The sequence below is a fragment of the Phalacrocorax aristotelis genome, chromosome Z, assembly GCF_949628215.1.
Source record: "Phalacrocorax aristotelis chromosome Z, bGulAri2.1, whole genome shotgun sequence".
NCBI classification, from domain to species: domain Eukaryota; kingdom Metazoa; phylum Chordata; class Aves; order Suliformes; family Phalacrocoracidae; genus Phalacrocorax; species Phalacrocorax aristotelis.
The window spans coordinates 41,242,167-41,262,255 of NC_134311.1; the positions used below are offsets into that span (position 1 = coordinate 41,242,167).

Sequence of the window (20,089 nt, forward strand, 5' to 3'; positions counted from 1 at the left end):
AGGACCCACAGCAGCACCTGTGGCTTTGAGACCCTGCGGTGGGTATCAGAGTGCTCTTTACTTCGTCATACATTGCTGAAAGAGAACAAATCGCGGCTTGTGGGGTGCGACAGACCGCGCAGGCCGCCGGCAGCCGGGGCCCTGCTGCACGGGAGGAGGCTGCTCGCTCCACGGGCCTCACCCACCCTCCGCGGGGCTCCGCACCGGCCCTGCGGCACGGCCTGACGTCACCGCCCGCGGCGGGCGTGGCGTGGCGAGGCGTGGCGTGGCGTGGCGTGGCGTGGCGTGGCTGGGCTGGGCTGGGCTGGGCTGGGCTGGGCTGGGCGGGCGTGGGGCCGCCCTCCGGAGCGGCAGCGCGGGGAGAGCGTGGGGCTGCGGCGCGGCGGTCCTGCCCGCCGGCGCCATGGAGGAGTTCCTGCAGCGCGCCCAGTCCAAGCTGGTGAGTCACGGCGGGGGGCAGCGGCGAGCAGCGGGCGCAAAACTTCGCCCAACTTGCAGGTCATCGTCCTCGTCCTTCACCCCCCAGCCCCCGGCGCGGCACCCACGGGTGCTCCCGAAAACTTCTCGGAGTGCTTCAGCAGCGCTCTGGTCCTCAGCGTTGCTCCGCGGGGCGGGCAGGGGGGAGAGAGGGGACGGGGCTTGTGGCCTTTTGCATGGGCTGGGTGATATTTCGAGGGTGCGTTTTCTCCTCACGCCTTGCTGCCCTCTCGGTATTGCTGAATAATGCTCTGCTTTACGAATGTACCAACCCGCGCTTGGCCGGCGGCGTGCGGGGGGTGGCGGCGTGCCGTTTTGGGATTATTTGCACGTTTGTAGAGACTTCCAGACGCATCAAGTTGCATAGTTGAATGGGGAGAATATCAGAAGGCATCGAAAAACTGTCATTTTTGTGGTCTAAACGTCACTAAGAGCAGAGGATAAGTTTGGACAAGTAAGACTTAAAATAACTGAGGAATATGAAAAGGTGATCAAGGGCCAGCTCCATAATTGTGTCTTGACTGGCATAGGTAGTTAATGTGTTAGGAATCGCAGAGATATAGGTCCCGTTCTCAGAGTGCTCTGTTGGTAGGGTTGTGCTGAAACTGCAGTGCATTTATTTTGTTTACAGTGACTGATCATCTGGTCCAAAAAGTGTATGCTTTTTTTCTCTCCTACGTGCAGTGCAAAAACAGGATGTTTTTGAGACTGGGATGGCCCTATGCCAACCTCTTTCCAATCGTGAGGTTTGATTTTCTATGCAAAACTTGGTTTTATAGTTGTTACCTTTCGTGGGCAGCCTGCACTCCTGCTAGCAATGCCAGTTCTAAGAAGTATAGGACTAATAATGGGTTAGTAAAAAAACCAAAATCCCATGGCTGCTAGCTTTGCCCTGTGTTTTTGGGCACTCAGGGCTTATGTGCTTGCAGGGTCCAGTCCCCACCCTTCGGAGAGTGGCTGTAGATGTAAACTTCATTGCTGATTACAAGAAGTGTAGTGCCTTCCCAGTTTCACAGACCTGTTATTCATCTCTGGAGAGTGAGCAGTCATAAAACCAAGATCGCCTTTCTCTGATGGCCATCATTGTCTTTATGTACTGACTTGTAAAGGAGGGGTTGTTATACCGTCTTTTGTTGTCATGCGTATGGTGGAAGTCAAAGGATGAAGGCATTTTTTTGAGGACTGGCAAAATAGGAAAGAAAATGGATCCCTTGGTGGCCCCCTTAATATTTAACTGTGTTGGCAAATGTTAAGGGTAAACATGTGGTGTGTCATCTTGGTCACATGCCAGCTAAGTTGTTTTACTGTGTATTTTCAGGAGTTTGTGAAGTGTTTCCCTTACGTTTTCACGTAAACAGTCTAAACTTTGGTAGCCCTGTTGAAAAATACTGCATAGTGCAGTTACAAGTACTTAATACATTTTCACATCAGCATTTTGTATATTGCAACATTTGAACTGGAGATGTGGTTTTGACAAGTTTCCTGTTCGAGTACATCAAAGGTGATCCTATTAATAGACATTAATTATGTTATGATAGCAGTCCCCTCTGCACTATTAGTAAATGGCAAGCAGTGAACAACTTGATTTTACTACTAAAAGCAAATACTGCATTAATCTTTCTGAACAGCTGTTGATAATCAGAAAGGAGGTGTGTGGAAAACTATAATATGAAGAAGCCCATGGATGCTGGGTAGTATTATTTCTTTAATTTAGATGAAACAGGGAGCACAGCAACTGAACAGTAGCCCTTTTTATTCCTGCAATGTGGGTTTTCAAAATGCAGACTTCTCTTTGTGTCTTCTAAACTGTGGGAGAAAAATGCGTGTTTTGGAGCAGGTCTCTACAGGAGGAGGGTTGCAGGGGGAATTCTCTTTCTGACTGGGTTGTGTCACTGCATGATCATGTCAGCTGAGCATGTCTGGGGAAGAAGCATCTGAGCACTAGCATGTTCAGCTCAGAACCGATTTATAAATCTTGTAGGTTGACTTCGATTTCGCAGTTTGCTTTGTACTGCAGTAGCCTGAAGAAGGTAGCCTAGATTAATTGAAGATTTGCAGAAGGTTAATGATGTGCTTTACTTCCTGTTTGGTAAATCCTTTTGTGGGGAATCTTCCTCTGCTGATACAAGGTAGCCATGGACTGAGTTAAGGGCAAAGAAGGGGCTATGCTTGGTTTGCCGCTGACACAAGGTAAACCTGCCTGGGTAGGGGTTCAAAACTAACAAGCTGTCGTGTGTTGCTGTGCTGCTGCAGCCTTATCTGTGGAAGACACTAAAGCCCTATGGTTGTATCTCAGAGGTCTGATGATGCCAGTCTTACAGTGCTAGTATTTCACACCATAAGTACTCTTGTTAGGTTAAACTGATTACAGTGCATTGACTACATGAGTACTGCTCAGCATGAGTAAAGGAAAATTTTCTTTACTTGTGAACTATAGCTGCAGAAGAACAATTGCTCCAGATTGTGCAGGAGAACCTATTACTGCAAGTGCTTCATCATTCATTTGGGTCTGGCTCCAGCTGCAGTATTAATCGAGGCTGTTTTTCCACACGGAGCAAATTCTAGCTTCAAAGTATACCATAAAAAGGACTAGTGCACTTTTGTTTTCTAAGACTCTTGTATTGTGTATCTTCATTGACTGTTAGGAAAATTCTCTGTGTATTAGCTATTAATAATAAAGTTTCCATTAGGCTATTCTTTCTTTAAGAGCAATGAATTTTGCTTTGGTGACTTTTCATGTAGTCAAAGAACATACTCAGTAATTTTCAGTACTGATTTTTAAAATTCTTATATATAATCTATGTAAAACCAAAGGGGAAAAATGTTAGAAGGCAAAACATGGATGAATATGAGGGATGCTGTACTGACATTTTTTTGGCATTTATGGTTCAGTCCTACAGGGTTTTTTTCCAGTTTTTCCTAAGTCTAGTAATAATGTGAGAATAGGTGAGATTGGGTGAGACCAAAGGACCTTCTAAATCAGAGTTCTGTCTTGGCTGAGGGAGGATTATAAGCAGTAGAATATACAGGTCTGCTGATCAGGTGTTGAAAACTTAGATCAAAATGTGTATCTGAACTATGTTAACCACAGCTAGAGGTATCTTCCATATATTTGACTGTTCGGGGTGGTTTGGTGTTGTGTTTTTTTTGTTTGTTTGTTTTTTTGAATCATCTTAAGCTTTGGCTTCTAAAAAATCCCTCAGACAGTGAGTTTTACTATTTTATCATGTGGTCTGTGTGAGTGGGGCAAGATCCATGTTTGTTTACGCTAAATAATCTGCCTGACAATTTTAATGGGTGTTCCAAGGTTCTTACGTCTTGAATGAGTATTTTTTTGTTCCCTTTTTCCATGGTGTTCAGTTAAGTATTACCATATCCCACTTCTCTTTTTCCAAACATTTCCAGGTTAGTTTTCTATTACCCCTTCTTACACAAGCACTGTTCTATCACTCTGCTCATCCTTGTGGCCTCTCCCTGAGGATTTTATAGCTTTATTTGAAAGTTGTGGAGCCCAGAACTGCCTGCCGTATTTAAGGCATGAGTGCATAAAAGACTTTGACAGTATTATAACAATATTTCAGTTTTTTTCCATTTTCTTAAGAGTTCTTGGCATTCTACTTATTCTATTCCTACTTAGTCTGTTTTACTGTCAAAAAGCATTTTTCTGATGCTTTCAGAGTATGATCTAAAATGAATGCATGATGTTTTTCCTGCTTACCCATTTTAAAGCCCATCTGACTGTGTATGGTACCTAAATATAGTTAAGAAATGGAGGTGGGGTTGTTTCCTCACATTTTCCCTAGTCTGCAGTTCTTGGCCCTCATTTCCATTTACAATTTTATTACCTAGTCCTTCAGTGTCCTGAGTCCTTCCTGCAGCTTTTGTAGCTAGGTTTAGATTTGACTCTACTGAATAACATGGTATTGTCTGCAGCTTTTTTCACCTCATTATTTGCCTGTGTGTCCTAATATTACTGGAAGTAATATTATTTATTATTTATGGTTATGAAGAAAGCATATATCCCAGCCCATATCCTCATGGAGAATCCTTCACAGATATTTTTCCTTCATTGTGAAAGCTGACCATTTGTTCCTGTCCTTTGTTTCTAACTTTTAGTTCTTTATTATGCCATGAGAGGATTGCACTCCCTTTTTCTTTGGTAATTTAGTTTCTTTACTAGCCTCTAGGAAACTTTTCAATAATATTTTTGGAGACCCAAGTACAGTTCTGTACTTGTCCTCTGCATGCTTGTTGAATTATTTAAAGAACTTTAAAAGATTTCGTTCAAAAATGCCATATTTCACAAAACCTTGCTGCCTCTTCCCCAGTATATTAGGTTATTGGTATCTTTAGTTGCAGTTCAGTCTGTCTCTCTCTGGGTTACACTCTTTCAGGCTCAGCTAAGCTCTCAAGTAGGAGAAGAGCGACTGATCAGTCAATACATAATTTTGCATAATTTAATTAGAAAAATAAATAGTTTAAGGCTTCAGTGGTGTAACTTCAGAGTGATTATCAGAATTATTATCAAAATGTTAAAGGCAATTAAATAGAGAAGTAAACATTCACAAATTATTTATTAATTTGCTGATGTGAAATACTGTGTGCTGCATGGAGTAGCCAAGTTTGGTATTTTTCAGGTAATCTCATGTGCCTCAGACTATTTGCAGTGAAGCTGAATGACTGTGAAAAGTTTAGTCAAGGGAGTCTATCAAGAAAGCAGCTCTAAGAATAAAAAAAAAAAATTAAAAAACTGACAGAGTTCCCCCTGAGAGAGGCTGAGACAATGGCTGCCAGCCAGTACTTTTTCCCTGGCCTTAGGTCTGTGCTTGTTGGAGAGCCTAATGCTTCATCTGCTGACTTCAGGGAAGTCAAAGAGGACAGAATGAGCCCCGGAAAGGGCTTAATGCACAGATGATACTGAGATATCCACATAGTGCAGCAAACTGCTTCAAACTAGCTATTGAAAGATGCTAGACCTCCCTCTGCACAGAATAGCAGATTAGTCAGGGAAATAATCTTTCCAAATGCTGTGTCATCTTCAGCAGTTAACAGCATTGAGGGGAAAAAAAAACTCCAAACGCCCTAAAACTTCAAGTTCTTTTAATCCCTTTGCTGCCGTAAAAAAAGGGACTGTAACGCTAAACCAGTGTTACACCTGGTAGGACAATGCACCGGGCAAACGGGGAATTATACCCCTAGACAGATGTGCCCAGATAAAGACTGGGCTGTGTGACTGACATTGTCCAAACTGAGGGCCAGCCCCATGACCACGGAGATGCCCTTGAGAACAGTAAAAAAGCCTTCCAAGGCATTGTTTTAGTAGATATGAAAAATGAATGTTGTGCTTGTTTCTGAGGCAAAGAAGTTCAAAGAACGATTAGTGATAATGTCATAACTTGAGCAGATTTATGTGACCACAGTTCAAAAACAAGCTGAGTCACTTACATGTTTATTTATATTGCCATTTATTTGCCTATCTGGTGTTTTGTTATCTATGATAAGCAGTGGTTACTTTGAAAATAATATTTGATTTAGCTGGAGTAAAGTGGCTTTATGGGAAGTGAAAGACGTTACAGAAGTGAAGCAGAAGTTGTTTTCCCAGAAATTGCTGAACTTATCCAAGCAGAGGGGTAAAAAAGCTTTCAAGCATTAAGACAAGGAATCAAGTCTTACCTTCTCATGTATCTTCTTTGCATTAATCCAGTAGCACACAGGGGACTTGACTCCATTTAGCAGGGCACTTACAGCATGTACAGAATTAAGAGTATGAGTAATCATATTGACTTCAGTTGCAAAACTCACATGTATAAGTTTTACGTACACCTAAAAATATTGCAGAGTCAGAGTCTTACAGCTGATTAACCTTTTGTTCCTTAAATCAGTCAGAAGAAACCAGGTACTCTGCAGCAGAAACTTCAGGGTCAGGGTTCATGAGTAATGTGGACAAAAGAGTAAACACTGAACTACAGAAATTCTGAGATAAATATTTGAACAAAGAATAGTTGTGAGCCATGCTGAGAAGATACAGTAATATTACAGGGTTTACAGAGGTGAAATTATTAGAAAAATATTTTTGGAAGTTCTATTGAAGAGTAATTTCAAACATACATTCAATATGAGGAGAAAAATCTGAGAGCATGAAAATTGGAAGGTGGAGGTGGGAGTGTCACTGTACTGCAAATAAGACATGCTTGTAGGGTAATGGAAGTGTTAAAAACTGCAATTTTGGGATACAGCCTTTGTATCTCATGGTAAGTCAGTAATAGACCTTTGTATGTTTACACACACACACACACACACATATCTTTATTAGGGAGGGTTATGTCCTGTAGACTTACACTGTCTCTTTTTCATCGTCATTATGCAATTTCAAGTGGAATGCTTCCTTCTGTTTTGGGTACTATATAGCCAAAAATATTCCTTAACGGGAGGAAGAATTCAGAGAATCATAACAAAATGATTTAAGGAATTGACTTCCAAGGAAATATAAAACTTGATTAAATTACTGCTGAGCTGAGACATGAGAGCAGTCTGGATCTATGGGGTACTAAAGCAATGGGGAGAAGGAATCATTCATTCATGTACGCAGTTATAAAAAATAGCAAAACAGTCAGCAGAGGGTTAATAACGAGAATATTTTCTGAAAATGAGGTCTTTTTGCTAGGACAGTAGTCTGCCAGAGGAAGGAGAGGAAACCCCTCAATAAAAGCAAACTAAAATAAATCTGAATTGGATGAACGTATGTAAAACTAATTTATAAAACAACCTACAGTTGTAAGGAAAAATATATTGGGTGATTTAATAGCCTTTTGCACTTCCAGTAAAGCTATACAGACTACAAACATGTAGCAGAAGCTGAGAGTTAAAAATGCTTTCCCCCCATGGATTGTCTTGGTTTTGGAGGGCAGTAATAACATTTTAAAATAATATCCTATGTATCTTGCTGTTCATGAGTCTCTGGTGCAGTGATATTTTCTCCTTTTTCATTAAAAAAAAAAGAGTGGAAATGGAAGAATAAAGCACATATTGGTGAATCCTCCATTGGAGGAGGTGAAGTACATCAGATTAATCAAGATTAAGCCAAATTCTATCTTGAATAACTTTTTGGGTGTTGAATCATCGCATGTGTACCTGACATACTTTGTTCATTGTTCTACACAGAAATAAATTCCAAAGGCTTTTCAGTGCAGAATATGTCAATTTACTACACTATCCATACGATTTAAGTATGGTACTGTGGTATTGACTAGGATCCTGTTGTGCTAGATGCCTTGCAAATACTTCATAGAAATTCTGTTCAATCCCTGTCTTAAGGAGCCTGTAAAGTAAGTTGGAGGACATAGAGGAGGAAGCAGATGAATCCAAAGTAGTAGTGGGGTGGTAATAGGTAGGTGTGGTTATATTTATGTATCCTAACCTATTTGTTGGCATTTTGGCAAAGGGCAGCTTTGAGCAGGAGTTAGAAAAAAGAAGATGGGGAGCTGTAGAAACATGCATTTAAGCATAGGGACAGGGTAGGAGGAAACGAGATCTGATTACTCTTTCATTCCTCTGCTATTGACCTGCTGGAGATTAAAGTTAACATTTCATAATTGAATAGGGGATGATAGATGAAGCATAGGAAGGTTTGAAAAGGTTACAAAATGTGGTTTAGGGATTCTATTTAATGTGTTGGAGCAAGGAGAGCCAGGAGAGAGAGTGGCCTGTATGGACAGAGACAATAGGGGAGGGTCAGAGCCACAGACTAGGGGAATCACAGAATACCAGGTAGGAAGGGACCTCAGGGATCATCTAGTCCAACCTTTCTAGGAAGAGCACAGTCTAGACAAGATGGCCCAGCACCCTGTCCAGACGACTCTTGAAGGTGTCCCATGTGGCTGAGTCAACCACTTCCCTGGGGAGATTATTCCAAAGGTTGACTGGCCTCAGCGTGGAAAATTTCCCTCTTGTGTCCAATCGGAATCTCCCCAAGAGCAACTTGTGTCCATTCCGCCTTGTCCCCTCCATGTGACTCCTTGTAAAAAGGGAGTCTCCATCTTCTTTGTAGCTACCCCTTAAGTACTGGTACATGGTGATGAGATCCCCTCTAAGCCTCCGTTTCTCAAAGCCGAGCAAACCCTGTTCTCCCAGCCTGTCCTCATATGGCAGGCTTCCCAGTCCTTTGATCATCTTGGTGGCCCTCCTTTGGACCCCTTCCAGCCTGTCCACATCCTTTTTGTATAGAGGGGACCAGAACTGTACACAGTACTCCAGGTGTGGCCTGACAAGCGCTGAGTAGAGTGGGCTGATGACTACTTTATCTCTGCTGGTGATGCCCTTTTTGATGCAACCCAGCATCCTGTTGGCCTTCTTGGCCACAGCAGCACACTGTTCGCTCATGTTGAGCTTCCTGTCCACCAGGACCCCCAGGTCCTTTTCCGCAGAGCTGCTCTCCAGCCAGGTGGATCCCAATCTGTGCTGCACTCCCGTATTATGTTTTCCCAGGTGCATGACCTAACACTTGTCCTTGTTGAACTTCATAAGATTCTTGTTAGCCTACTCTTCCAGCTTATCCAGATCCTCCTGCAGAGCAGCTCTCCCTTCTGGAGTGTCTACTTCCCCACTCAACTTGGTGTCAGCCGCAAACTTCATCATGCTACACTTGATCCTATTATCCAGATCACTTATGAAGATATTGAATAACATTTGGCCCAATATCGATCCCTGGGGGACTCCACTTGTGACAGGTTGCACTTGGAAAAGGAGCTATTTACCACCACCCTTTGGGTGCGGCCTGTCAGCCAGTTCCCCACTCACTGCATAGACCACTTGTCTAGGCCATAACGCATTAATTTGTCCAGGAGGAGACTGTGGGGGACTGTATCAAAGGCCTTGGAGAAGTCCAGGTAGACAATGTCCACTGCCCGCCCCATGTCAACCAGGCAAGTCACTTTGCCATAGAAGGCCACCACGTTTGTCAAGCACTATCTGCCTTTTAGTGAAGCCACGTTGGCTTTTCCCAATCACATGCTTCATTTGACTTCTGATGGCCCCCAGGAGGATTCGTCCCATAACTTCCCCAGGGATTGAATTAAGACTGATGGGCCTATAGTTACCTGGATCCTCCCTTGAGCCTTTCTTGTAGATAGAGGTAATATTTGCCTTCCTCCAGTCCTCTGGGACATCCCCTGTTCTCCACAACTTCTTGAAGATTATGGAGAGTGGCCTTGCGATGATGTCAGCCAGCTCTCTCATCACCCTTGGGTGGATGGCGTCAGGGTCCATTGATTTGTAGAGGTCAAGCTCCTGTAGTAATTCATGTACTAACTCTTCCTTCACTGATGGTGGGTCAGTGTTTGGATCAACCGGAAATTTTGTTCCCAAAGCCTGGGACCCGACAGTGCTGGTAAAGACAGAGGTGAAGAAGGTGTTGAGGACTGCTGCCTTTTCAGCATCACTGGTGATTGACTCTCCTTTTCCATTTAACAGTGGGCCTATGTTTTCCTTCTTTTTCTGCTTATGGTTGACATACCTGAAGAAACCTTTCTTGTTATTTTTCATGTCTACAGCCAGTTTCAATCTGAGCTGGGCTTTTGCTTTTCTAACTGCATCTCTGCATGTTCTGGCAATGCCCTTGTAGCTCTCAATGGATAATCCTCCACTTCTCCATCTCTGGTATGCTTCCTTTTTGGATTTGAGTAGACCCAGGAGTTCATGGTTGAGCCAAGGGGGCCTCTTGCTCCGCTTACTTCCCTTTCCTTTGTAGGGGATAAATTGGCTTTGTGCTTCCAAGAGAGAGTTCTTGAAGAACTCCCAGCACCCACTAGGTCCTTTTTCTTCCATGGAAGCTTCCCATCAAATCCCTCCCAGATGAGCCCTGAGTGAACTGAAGTTTGCTCTTCTAAAATCCAGAACCCTTGTCTTAGAGCTGACCTTCAGCACACTCAGCAGGATCCTGAACTCCACACTATTGTGGTCACTGCAGCCAAGGCTATCACTAACAGAGATACTACAAAGCAGGCTTTCTCGGTTTGTAAATAGCAAGTCCAGCAGTGCCTCATTCCTGGTTGGCACATCTAACGTTTGTATGAGGAAACAGTCCTCTACGAATTCCAGGAACTTGGTGGATGATGTGCAAGCTGCCATATTGTTCTTCCAGCAGATGTCTGGGTAGTTGAAGTCAACCATCAGGACCAGGTTCTGTTGGCCAGAAGCTTGCTTTAGTGCCCCGTATGCTGTTTTCCACAGCATGGTTCTTGAAGCTGCCAGGTTACCTCTGCTGAAGCCAAGTAACATTTATGTGATTAAACCACTGCATAATGATTAAACCACTGCAGAATATTAGCTCTGGGAGTAGATGGGAGAGACTGAGGAGGAAAAAAAAACCTGTGGGACTTTGCAATAGGCAGGATGTCTGTGTCTAAACTGAACATGATGCCAATTTTATGGGCTGGAGTGATGGTCGGGATAGTTTTGTTAATCCCTATATTTATGTTGCATATGTTGCTGTGAGAGAGAAGTGCAGTAAGAGGAGAGGGATTAAAAGCTCATTTTTGTCCATGCTGCGTGGGAGTGTATGCTGAGATTATGTGAGGGAGGTGGGGAGAAGGTGTGGGATTTTAGTGTGAAAAGGACAGGAGTAGAGCAGCCCCAAAGTCCCATATGTCAGCCTGGAGTGCTGAGGGAGATCAGGCTCAGAGTTTAAATGACTTCTTAATGTTCCTGTTATATTCTTTTCTCCAAAGAAGAGAGCCTGTGCCACCAACAGTTAGAAAGATCCTTAACAAATGGAATGATATCACTTGTTTTAATGAGATACAAATAGATTGCAGCACAATAAGGACAGAGAACGGACAGTGAAAAGGTTAGGAACATTTCAGAAAACAGTGATGTCTGGATGATGTCAGATAGTTCTCTTGTTTACTGTATCATTTGACAGTAAGTGAATAATGTGTAATAGACCTAACAGACCAAATGCACTGGCCCTGTTCCATCTTGCACAGTCATAACCTGCGTTTGTACATTCCCCTCTAGCCTCAGTTTATCAGTCTTAAGCCTCCTTACGTCAGCTACCATCTAGACCGCAGTGAGATTTTGCAGTATACCTGATATGCGTTACCTGTTTTATACTATTTCAGAAATTTTTATTTTGTTGTATTTTGATAGCAATAGTTGTGTTAATGTCTTTTAGTAATAGATACAGTTTTTATTCTGGTTTAGTGTTCTGTGTGACTCTGTATACAGTGCCTGACTGTTAGCTGCTGAACCATTCTTTGGTTAAGTGACAAGACCATCATGCTGAAGTGACCTTTTCCCTAATGGTTAATTTTATTGTGCTACATTGTGATACAGAGCATAAGAATTATTACACTTAATAAATAATTTCTTGCTCTTCTACAATAGCGATTAAAAAATCCTGAGCAAAGATGAGTTAGCAGGGAAGAAGAAACCTCTGAATTTCTTCTTCAGATACTACCATGCTTTTATAACTCGTGGAAATAAGTGGAGACATAGAGTCTAGCTTGTGTGCTGATGGAGTAAGGCATATTGTGCTTGGTGAACCTTGTATGCTGTTCTGCAGTCAGCGGAATAGGAGGAAAGAAAGAAACTGTTCTTTTGAATTTAGCTTTTTTTTTTTTAAATGAGAATTAGAATTTCTCCATTTGGAATACTTTTGACTCTTTGTGAAGCAGTGATACATAGTAAACTTTTAAACACTTGGAGGGACAGTCTTTCCTAAATATAGATAATTGGCAAGTGATCAGCTGACTGATTCAGCAGCCTGTCTTTTACTTAAAGGTTTTAACTCTCAAAGTCATTTGCAGGCCTGGGTGGGTTACAGCTGAGTCACATGGAGTGCAGTGATAAGTTAACTGGCTGGAAAAGTATACTATTTTTTTTTGACAACGCATGTATGCAGTCCACAGTCCACGCGTTTACCTCGGTTTTTACAGATAAATGTGTTCAAGACTGTCCAGAGCATTCACTGTACCCAGAAAAGCAAGTATTTTTACATGATGTAACTGTGTATTGTGCATTTAAGAGATTTAGGTCTATATGAAATCTTGGGAAGGTTAGCCTGCCAGGTTCCTGCGTGGTTTTTTATACGTGTTTGAAGTAGATAGCCGTATCAAGGTAAAAGACTAGATATGATTTTAAAACCACTGCTTCACTTCTGGCCCATCTCTGGTTTTGGATTTGTTGCTGTGTTACATTGAATTTTTGGTCTTTTAATTCAGCAAGTACAAAGATGGAAATTACCCATTCAATTGAAATAACTTTAGTGCTGAAAGCAAAATTTCTCCTTTTTGCAAAGATGGACTTAGATGTCCTTTCTCTTGACTTAGTTGAGATAGTAGCTGTGGTAATTTTTTCACTAGCAAAAATACCACAATTCATGTTTACCTGAATTGCAGATTATTTTTTTTCTTCAAAATGAATTGCTCATTCAATTTGCGAGCGGTTTATAGGCCGAATCATATAGCTAAGCCATAGTCTGCGGTAAGACATTATGTACTTCCTCTCTGCCACCCCTCATGGAAATGTGTGCATTTATCTCTTTGCGATATGATGGAACTGCAGAAGCTAATAACAGATAAACTGTGCAGTGCTGCATCCAGCTTTAAAGTGATGCTTCCTGGCTATTTTTTACATAACAGTTGTTTTTTTTTATAAGAGGAAGAAGTGTGGGATGGCTTTGTACAATTCTTTGCTTTCTGCATATGCTCAGAGGCTAGCTACATAAACTCATACAAAACCAGTTCCGTGCTGCTACTGGAATTTGTTCCCTCCCTTGAGAATTTGATGCACACTAGAACTTCAGCATTGGCAGTCTTAGGAAGAATAAATAAAGGCAGTGACTTTATTTATTCGTGGCATGACTGTACATTAAAACATTCATTCCAGGAATGTGAGGGTGGTGCAGATTGGAGTTCTAGTCTCTCATCTCCGGGGACGTGGACTCATATCATGTTTTAGATTATATGTGAAAATGAGATAAGTGATATATTCTTAGCAGTTTAGAGAGCTGAGTTCACCTCTCAGAATCACCTCTCACCTTTCAGAATCATTGCACAGTTTTCAACTGGCAGCTTTATACAGTGGAGGAGGGATTTTTAAGGCTGGTCTGAAGTCTTTTGGTTGATCTGTTTTGCAAGGTTTGAGCAATAGTTGTTGGCATCAATATCAAATTGCCTGTCTGAATATCAAAGTGTTGAGCCTTCATTTAGAAAATCAACCAACGAAACCAAACCAGAACAGCCATCAACTTAAATCCCTCTGCCCCTGTTCACTGTGTGAGAATTGGGCCAGTTACAATCTGTGGTCTGGAAAGATAATTTATTTACAGATTCTAAATCAAACACAAATTACAGTTGATAGAGAAAATGAACTGAACTAAAGAAATATTTTTAATTAAGTTTAGGTAAGTAGGAAAATAATGAAGTCTGCTTGACTGCAAAGGCTGAGATCTTGGTTCTTGAAATACAGCAAGTTAAAGTACAAGGCTTACTTGCTATGGAGGCAGTTTGTATGCTATTTCTGTGTTCTATATCTGTCCCCATATAAAAGAATTTAAATGTGTCTCTTTACCAAACTATCTGGTGGCAGAAACCATTGCTTGAGAAAACTTTCAGGTTTTCTATTAGTTTGGGAATTCAAGTTCTTCTGTGTGTTACAGTGGTGAAAATAGAGGGTAATCTCAGTCCTGGTAGCATTAGTTTGGGTGTTTACTGGGAAAAACAGGAGACTGGTGTCACTGTGCTGAAATAGAACACTATATACCAAAATGCTCTCTTTCGGTGCAGACAGCAATAAGCAGGTGAACTCTGCTTCCTTTTCTTCTCAGCTTTGTAGCTTCCAAGGAGGGGGACGGAGAGAGATCTTTATTTTTATATTAGATTTATTTGCTTTTGCCTTTTTCCTCTGTTTTCTCTCTGCTCTCTTTCGGTGCAGACAGCAATAAGCAGGTGAACTCTGCTTCCTTTTCTTCTCAGCTTTGTAGCTTCCAAGGAGGGGGACGGAGAGAGATCTTTATTTTTATATTAGATTTATTTGCTTTTGCCTTTTTCCTCTGTTTTCTCTCTGCTCTCTTTCCTTTCCTGCCGGTAGGATATTAGGTAGTCAAAGCCATGATGTTGCCATGTGGCCTTTAGGAGTGGGCCATGCATACCAATGTGTGTGAAACTAGCATAGTCACACAGTAAATTTCAACAGTTTCATCTTGCTCTAGTATAAGTACTTAGTGGTTCTTCACAAGTGCTTGTAATATTGCAGTTTGTCATTTCCTTCTGTGCCAGCCAATGAGGTACAGATTGGTTCTTTTGAGTGTTTTAACAACGTTTACGGTAAATTAGCCTTTGGCATATCACTGAATGGTAGGGGTTGGAAGGGACCTCTAGAGATCGTGTTGTCCAACCCCCCTGCTTGAGCAGGCACACCCAGAGCAGGGAGCACAGGAACGCATCCGGGCGAGGTTTGAATGTCTCCAGGGAAGGAGACTCCACAACGTCCCTGGGCAGCCTGTTCCACTGCTCTGTCACCCTCGCAGTAAAGAAGTTTTTCCTCATGTTTAGGTGGAACTTCCTGTGTTCCAACTTGTGCCCATCGCCCCTTGTCCTGTCATTGGGTGCTATGATATGATAATTTATGAACTGCCATTTTCTGTTCTACCTTACAACGTGCCGTCCATTGCTAGGTAACCAGACAGTTCATCCTGTCTGTCTCTGAGGTTGTTTCTTTTAGTGTTTTGCTGCACTGGAAAATAAGCAAGGATGCTACACCAGATGTGAAATGACATTCTAAATCCTTCTATCCTGGCTTAATTACATGCATCCTCTATTGTTAACTGGGTGCTTAATCACTTACCTTTTAAGCTAGTTAGATATTAACTTTAATTTTTTGCACATTTTAATTTTTCAGGGCTTAGATTGATGCTGTTTGATTTTTGTTGTGGAAAAAAGCAATGTAGTTAGTTGCCATATTAAGTAGTGGTTAAAATCTAGCTGCTTCTCTCTCAACCAGATAATAATTACTGACATTGAATGAATATCAGTCTGTAAGAGCAGAATCTATTCTTTGCTTCCATAAATCAGAAGTGGTTATACAAATGAAGCTTATGAGTAATTGAGAGACAAGGAATTCTGCTTAAGAAGTGCTAGGCTTATGGCAGAAACCAGGAAAAACAAAACACTATTTCATAGCATTGTTCTGAGCTGAGGCAGCAACCCTGTGGTACAATAGCAGAAGTTACAGCTGGAATAGTTATCTGACATATTCTGTCCAGTTTGAAAGCTTAAAAGGTAATGTAGTAGATTGCACTACAGGCATTGTAAGGCGAGACATCTGTCTGATGCATGAAAATGTCTTTTACAGATTTGTTGCATTTTGAAAACATAGGACTTACTTTAAAATACAGGTTTGGATTTTAGTATTTCCAAAGTGACTACATAGACCCTTTCAGTAGACAGCACATATGTTAGCAAAAGAAAATAAGCCAAAATAGAGGAAACTGGAAGGAAGGTGTAAACATTGAATGTGGCTGTTCAGCCTGACATTGCAGCCTTATTAGTTTTCACTTAGCCCATATTATTAATTACCACTTTTATCTAGTTCACTTGCTTGTGTGCTTGCACTCTCTGTCACTTGCACACGCAGAGAGAAACACAAACACTCAGTTTCTGCAACTGGGTTAATGATATAGGGAGCCCCTGGGGAGAGTTCTCTGCCTTGAATGCCCAAACCCGACCACAGTGCAAGGCTGAGGACTGTTTCTGAAACCCCACTGAACCAGCAGGGGGACGGTGTCTGTGTTTGTGCATGTGCATGCATGTATGTGCACTCGTATGCATGATGCAGTGCATCTCCCAACAGGTATAACTGGTGTCAAGCTCAGGTGATGCAAGGGGATCCAGTGTGTTGTATTTCCAACTTATCTCTAGGTAGGCTTCTTCTAGAAATTGTTGAGGTGTGCAAGAAAATTCCTGAGGTGACAGGGGTGGAGACCTTATTGAATAAGGCTGGTCTGGTTGGTGTCTTTCATAGATATAAGAAATACTGTCCTTTTAGGTAAATTTACACCTCTAAAGAAAGGGGAAACTAGATTTTCTTTATGCCCCTATTGTATGCTATAGCTTTTGCCTTTCTCACAAAAACTGTTGAAGAAATAAAGTACTCTTAATGCACTAGTTTCGCTTCAGTTTGAAGGTCTCAGGGGCAAGACTTATGAAGAGCATCTGAGGTCACTTGTTTTGTACAGCTTGGAGAAGAAGGCCAAGGGATGACCTCATTGCAGTCTACAACTTCCTCAAGGGGGGTGGTGTGGAGGGACCTGCTGGTCTCCTCTCTGGTGACCAGCGATAGGACAGCGATGGAATGAAGCTGCATCAGGGGAAGTTCAGATTGGACACTAGGAAAAGGTTCTTCGCTGAGAGGGTGGTCGGTCACTGGAACAGGCCCCCCAGGGCAGTGGTCATGGCACCAAGCCTGTCAGAGTTCAAGGAGCATCTGGATGATGCCCTTAGTCATATGATTTAATTGTAGGGGTCCTGCGAGGAGCAGGGAACTGGACTTGATGATCCTTATAGATCCCTTCCAACTTGAGATATTCTAGGATTCTCTGATTCTATGAAATATGAGGAGCTGTTAGTTCTTCCTTTGAAACCAAAAGAAATACAGTAAACAGTTTTTTGCAAGCTTTTCTACAATGTCTAAAATAGATCTGTTCTTCCATGTAGTCATAGTTTGACATGTGCTTATGTTTATTTCAAGGCTGGATATTCAGAAGTATGTCATTAGCAGATATGTTCAGAGCATCACAGGTTCTTGAGAAAGCATTTCAAGCCAACAGACTGTCATTTTTAACAGGAAAGAGAGGATAGGCTCCGTCCCCCAGAGATCCCAGCAGGATCCACAGCTGCAGTAAATAGAACAGGTGACTGGATGTCACTGACATTGTACACAGCTACAGCTGAAAGATCATTTATCTTCAAGTTAAAAAGACTTAGCCCTCACAATAAGCCATTCATCTATGACAGTCCAGAGAAGCTAAGAAGTGGCATGCTTTCTAATATAAATATGCCTTTTTTTTTGTTGTTTGAAGAGTAACACAGCCTTGTAGTTGTTTTGAGCACCCCTTCACATATTTCTGAATGCTTAGAAAGTAACCAATTCTTGTGATAATTTGATGTTAGATTGATTGGTGATAGATGGAAGAGCTTGTTGTGTGCACTGAGAATTATAAACCACTGCTATAATAAGAAATATAACCCAAAGTGTGTGAGAATAAATAACAGGCAAGGCAAGGGAATTTTCTTGCACTATGCATTTTCAGAGAATACTTGGGTACTTGCAAGCCCCATTCTATCCCTGTGCATTAACACTGAGTACTATTTTGAACAAGATTATGGCCTGACACTTTCAAGTTAGGAATAGCGTGCTGGAAATCATGGAACTTCATTTGACGTGATTGGTGAGTGAGACAGGGTCAAGGCCAGTGAGTGAAAACACATAAACAAAAAAAAAAAGAGAAAAGTGGCAAGTAGAATGATAATATGAAAGTTACTATTTGTTGAATGCAGATGCGTTCCTGGTATTGAATCTTGAAAACTTCCTCTTTTTCCTATGCTTGCATTCTCTGTCTATGATTTTCAGTTACTATTGTTAGTGATATATTAATTTCAGGGACCCAGCTTTACATAATTGCAAATGTTTCTGAGGGCACTTAATTAACATAAATCAACATGCATAAAGTTTAAAATAGCTCAAACCCACTGAGCTTTAATAACTAGGTCTCTTTCCTAGCAAGGCCTTATAAAAACACCTATATGGATTTGACAGTTGTTGTTGGAGGCCAAAGAGCAGTGTAAATCAAGGGGACCAAGGGTCAGTTGGAAATAGTAGGATGTTCCCTGTCACAGATGGATGGGTTTTCACCTCTATCTCCTCTTTAGTGCGTGTAGCTTCTGCTGCTGAATGGTCTGTGAGAAGAAAGGTTTTTCTACTTGTTCTGAAGAAGGCCATGCCAAGCCACAATGTTATTTCTACTTTTGACAGCGTGGTCTGTCATCCAGCATCTAAAACTAAAGCTGTCTAGTCTCTTTTTCTTAAAACACATCTCTTGCAAGTGTATCTTTTGAAGTGTCCCTGGAGGAGAGAATCAACAAGTCTGATTTTAGCTCTTTATCATCTGCTCTTTAATTACAGAGATTAGTGCCAAACCCTTGAATTGGACTTGCTATCAGTGGGGTGAAAAAGGAAGACACAGAATGTGTTCTTTTTAGCTAATGGTAGCCCGTAAGCTAAATGTGCTCAGAAAGTCAGGTGTGATACCTTTTTTGTCTCTGTCCTCAGGGCCACTTAGCTGCTGTACCAGAAAACAAGTAGAAGGATGAGAATGGACTTGGGGTTAATTAGTTTTGGTTCTGCAGTGCTGGTGGTGAGGAGGACTGGAGCAAACGTGTAAAGGACTGTCCATACAATCTTTGAGGTGGAGCTGGAAAAAAGGATCCCTCTCTGTTTGTGCAAAACTTGTATGCAGACTGTTAATTCCTGAGCAGGTATTCCTCATATTTAATGTCTGACAAACTTACACAGAAGTAGTTCTCTTATACTTCACGTTATTAAATAGGAGGATATGCAGATATTCTGTCCTATTGACAAAGCCAGCGTGCCTATATGAATATATACGTGCACATACCAACCCCCCACGTGTGAAGTGTCCACAGATCATACATGTGGGCACTTCTGTGTCTGTAATTTAAAAGTCTCTTGATGACAAAATGAAACTGTGCTCAATTGGGGTTACTGTAACCTCATCCCAGGATGAGGTTTCTTTTCTTCATAGAAATGTGTAAATCCTCAAAAACATAAAATGTAGGAATATTTTAAAATAGTGAAAGACATTTAGGAGTGAGAAGTTAAGTCAGTATTTTCAGTAATTCAGAGATGGGAGCTTGGCTAAATTATAATTTGTACAGTGAAGTTTGAAGAAAGTGCAAAGTATCTTTACTGAGATCAATAGTAAGAAATTGAGTACCACTAGCACCGCTCAGCACTGTGTGGCAAGAGCAAAGACATTTTGGAGGAAATAGGAGAAATATACTAACACTGTTCCAGAAAGCTGCCAAGGTTCATGCTCTTTCTGCAGCTTTAATTTGAGGTTCACTTTGAGCTGTAATTGGTATTAATGTCAGATCTGTGGTATATGGAGAATCAGTTGCACTTACATAACATTAAAAAAATGCACTTTTGTATCTGGGAACAACAGTATTTCCTACCTGGGAAAACCACCATACTGCTGTGTTTGCTTTGGACAGAAGTTATGAAATGTCATGCCTCTTCCCCCCCCCCCCCCGCCCCGCCCTTTCCCTTTTAGAATGTTTCTGCTGAATCACTGCTAGCTTAATTTTTGGGTACTGACTGTCATGTTATTGGTATCATTTAGCTGTGGTGGATGAAGGAAGTACTCTACAGGGATGATACCTGTCTTCTGTGTCCTGCTATTTGCAAAGTATTCAGGCTTCCAAATCTGACTGTAATTTTTCTGAGAAAAAAAAATCTCATAAGAGATTGTCATTTAAATATTTTCTACTACATTCTCTGAATGTTGTTTTTTATGCTGAAGTGTTCCTGAAAA

General features: G+C 41.6%; 1 protein-coding gene across 1 annotated transcript in view; it reads left to right on the forward strand.

Annotated features, from left to right (window-relative positions):
- Positions 1-323: 323 nt before the first annotated feature.
- PRUNE2 (prune homolog 2 with BCH domain) overlaps positions 324-20,089 on the forward strand; it is a 144,214-nt gene continuing 124,448 nt past the window's right edge. The window contains exon 1 of the mRNA XM_075078716.1: positions 324-439. Coding sequence (XP_074934817.1) covers positions 404-439 — 36 coding nt within the window. The 5' untranslated portion in view covers positions 324-403. The remainder of the gene's footprint in view (positions 440-20,089) is intronic.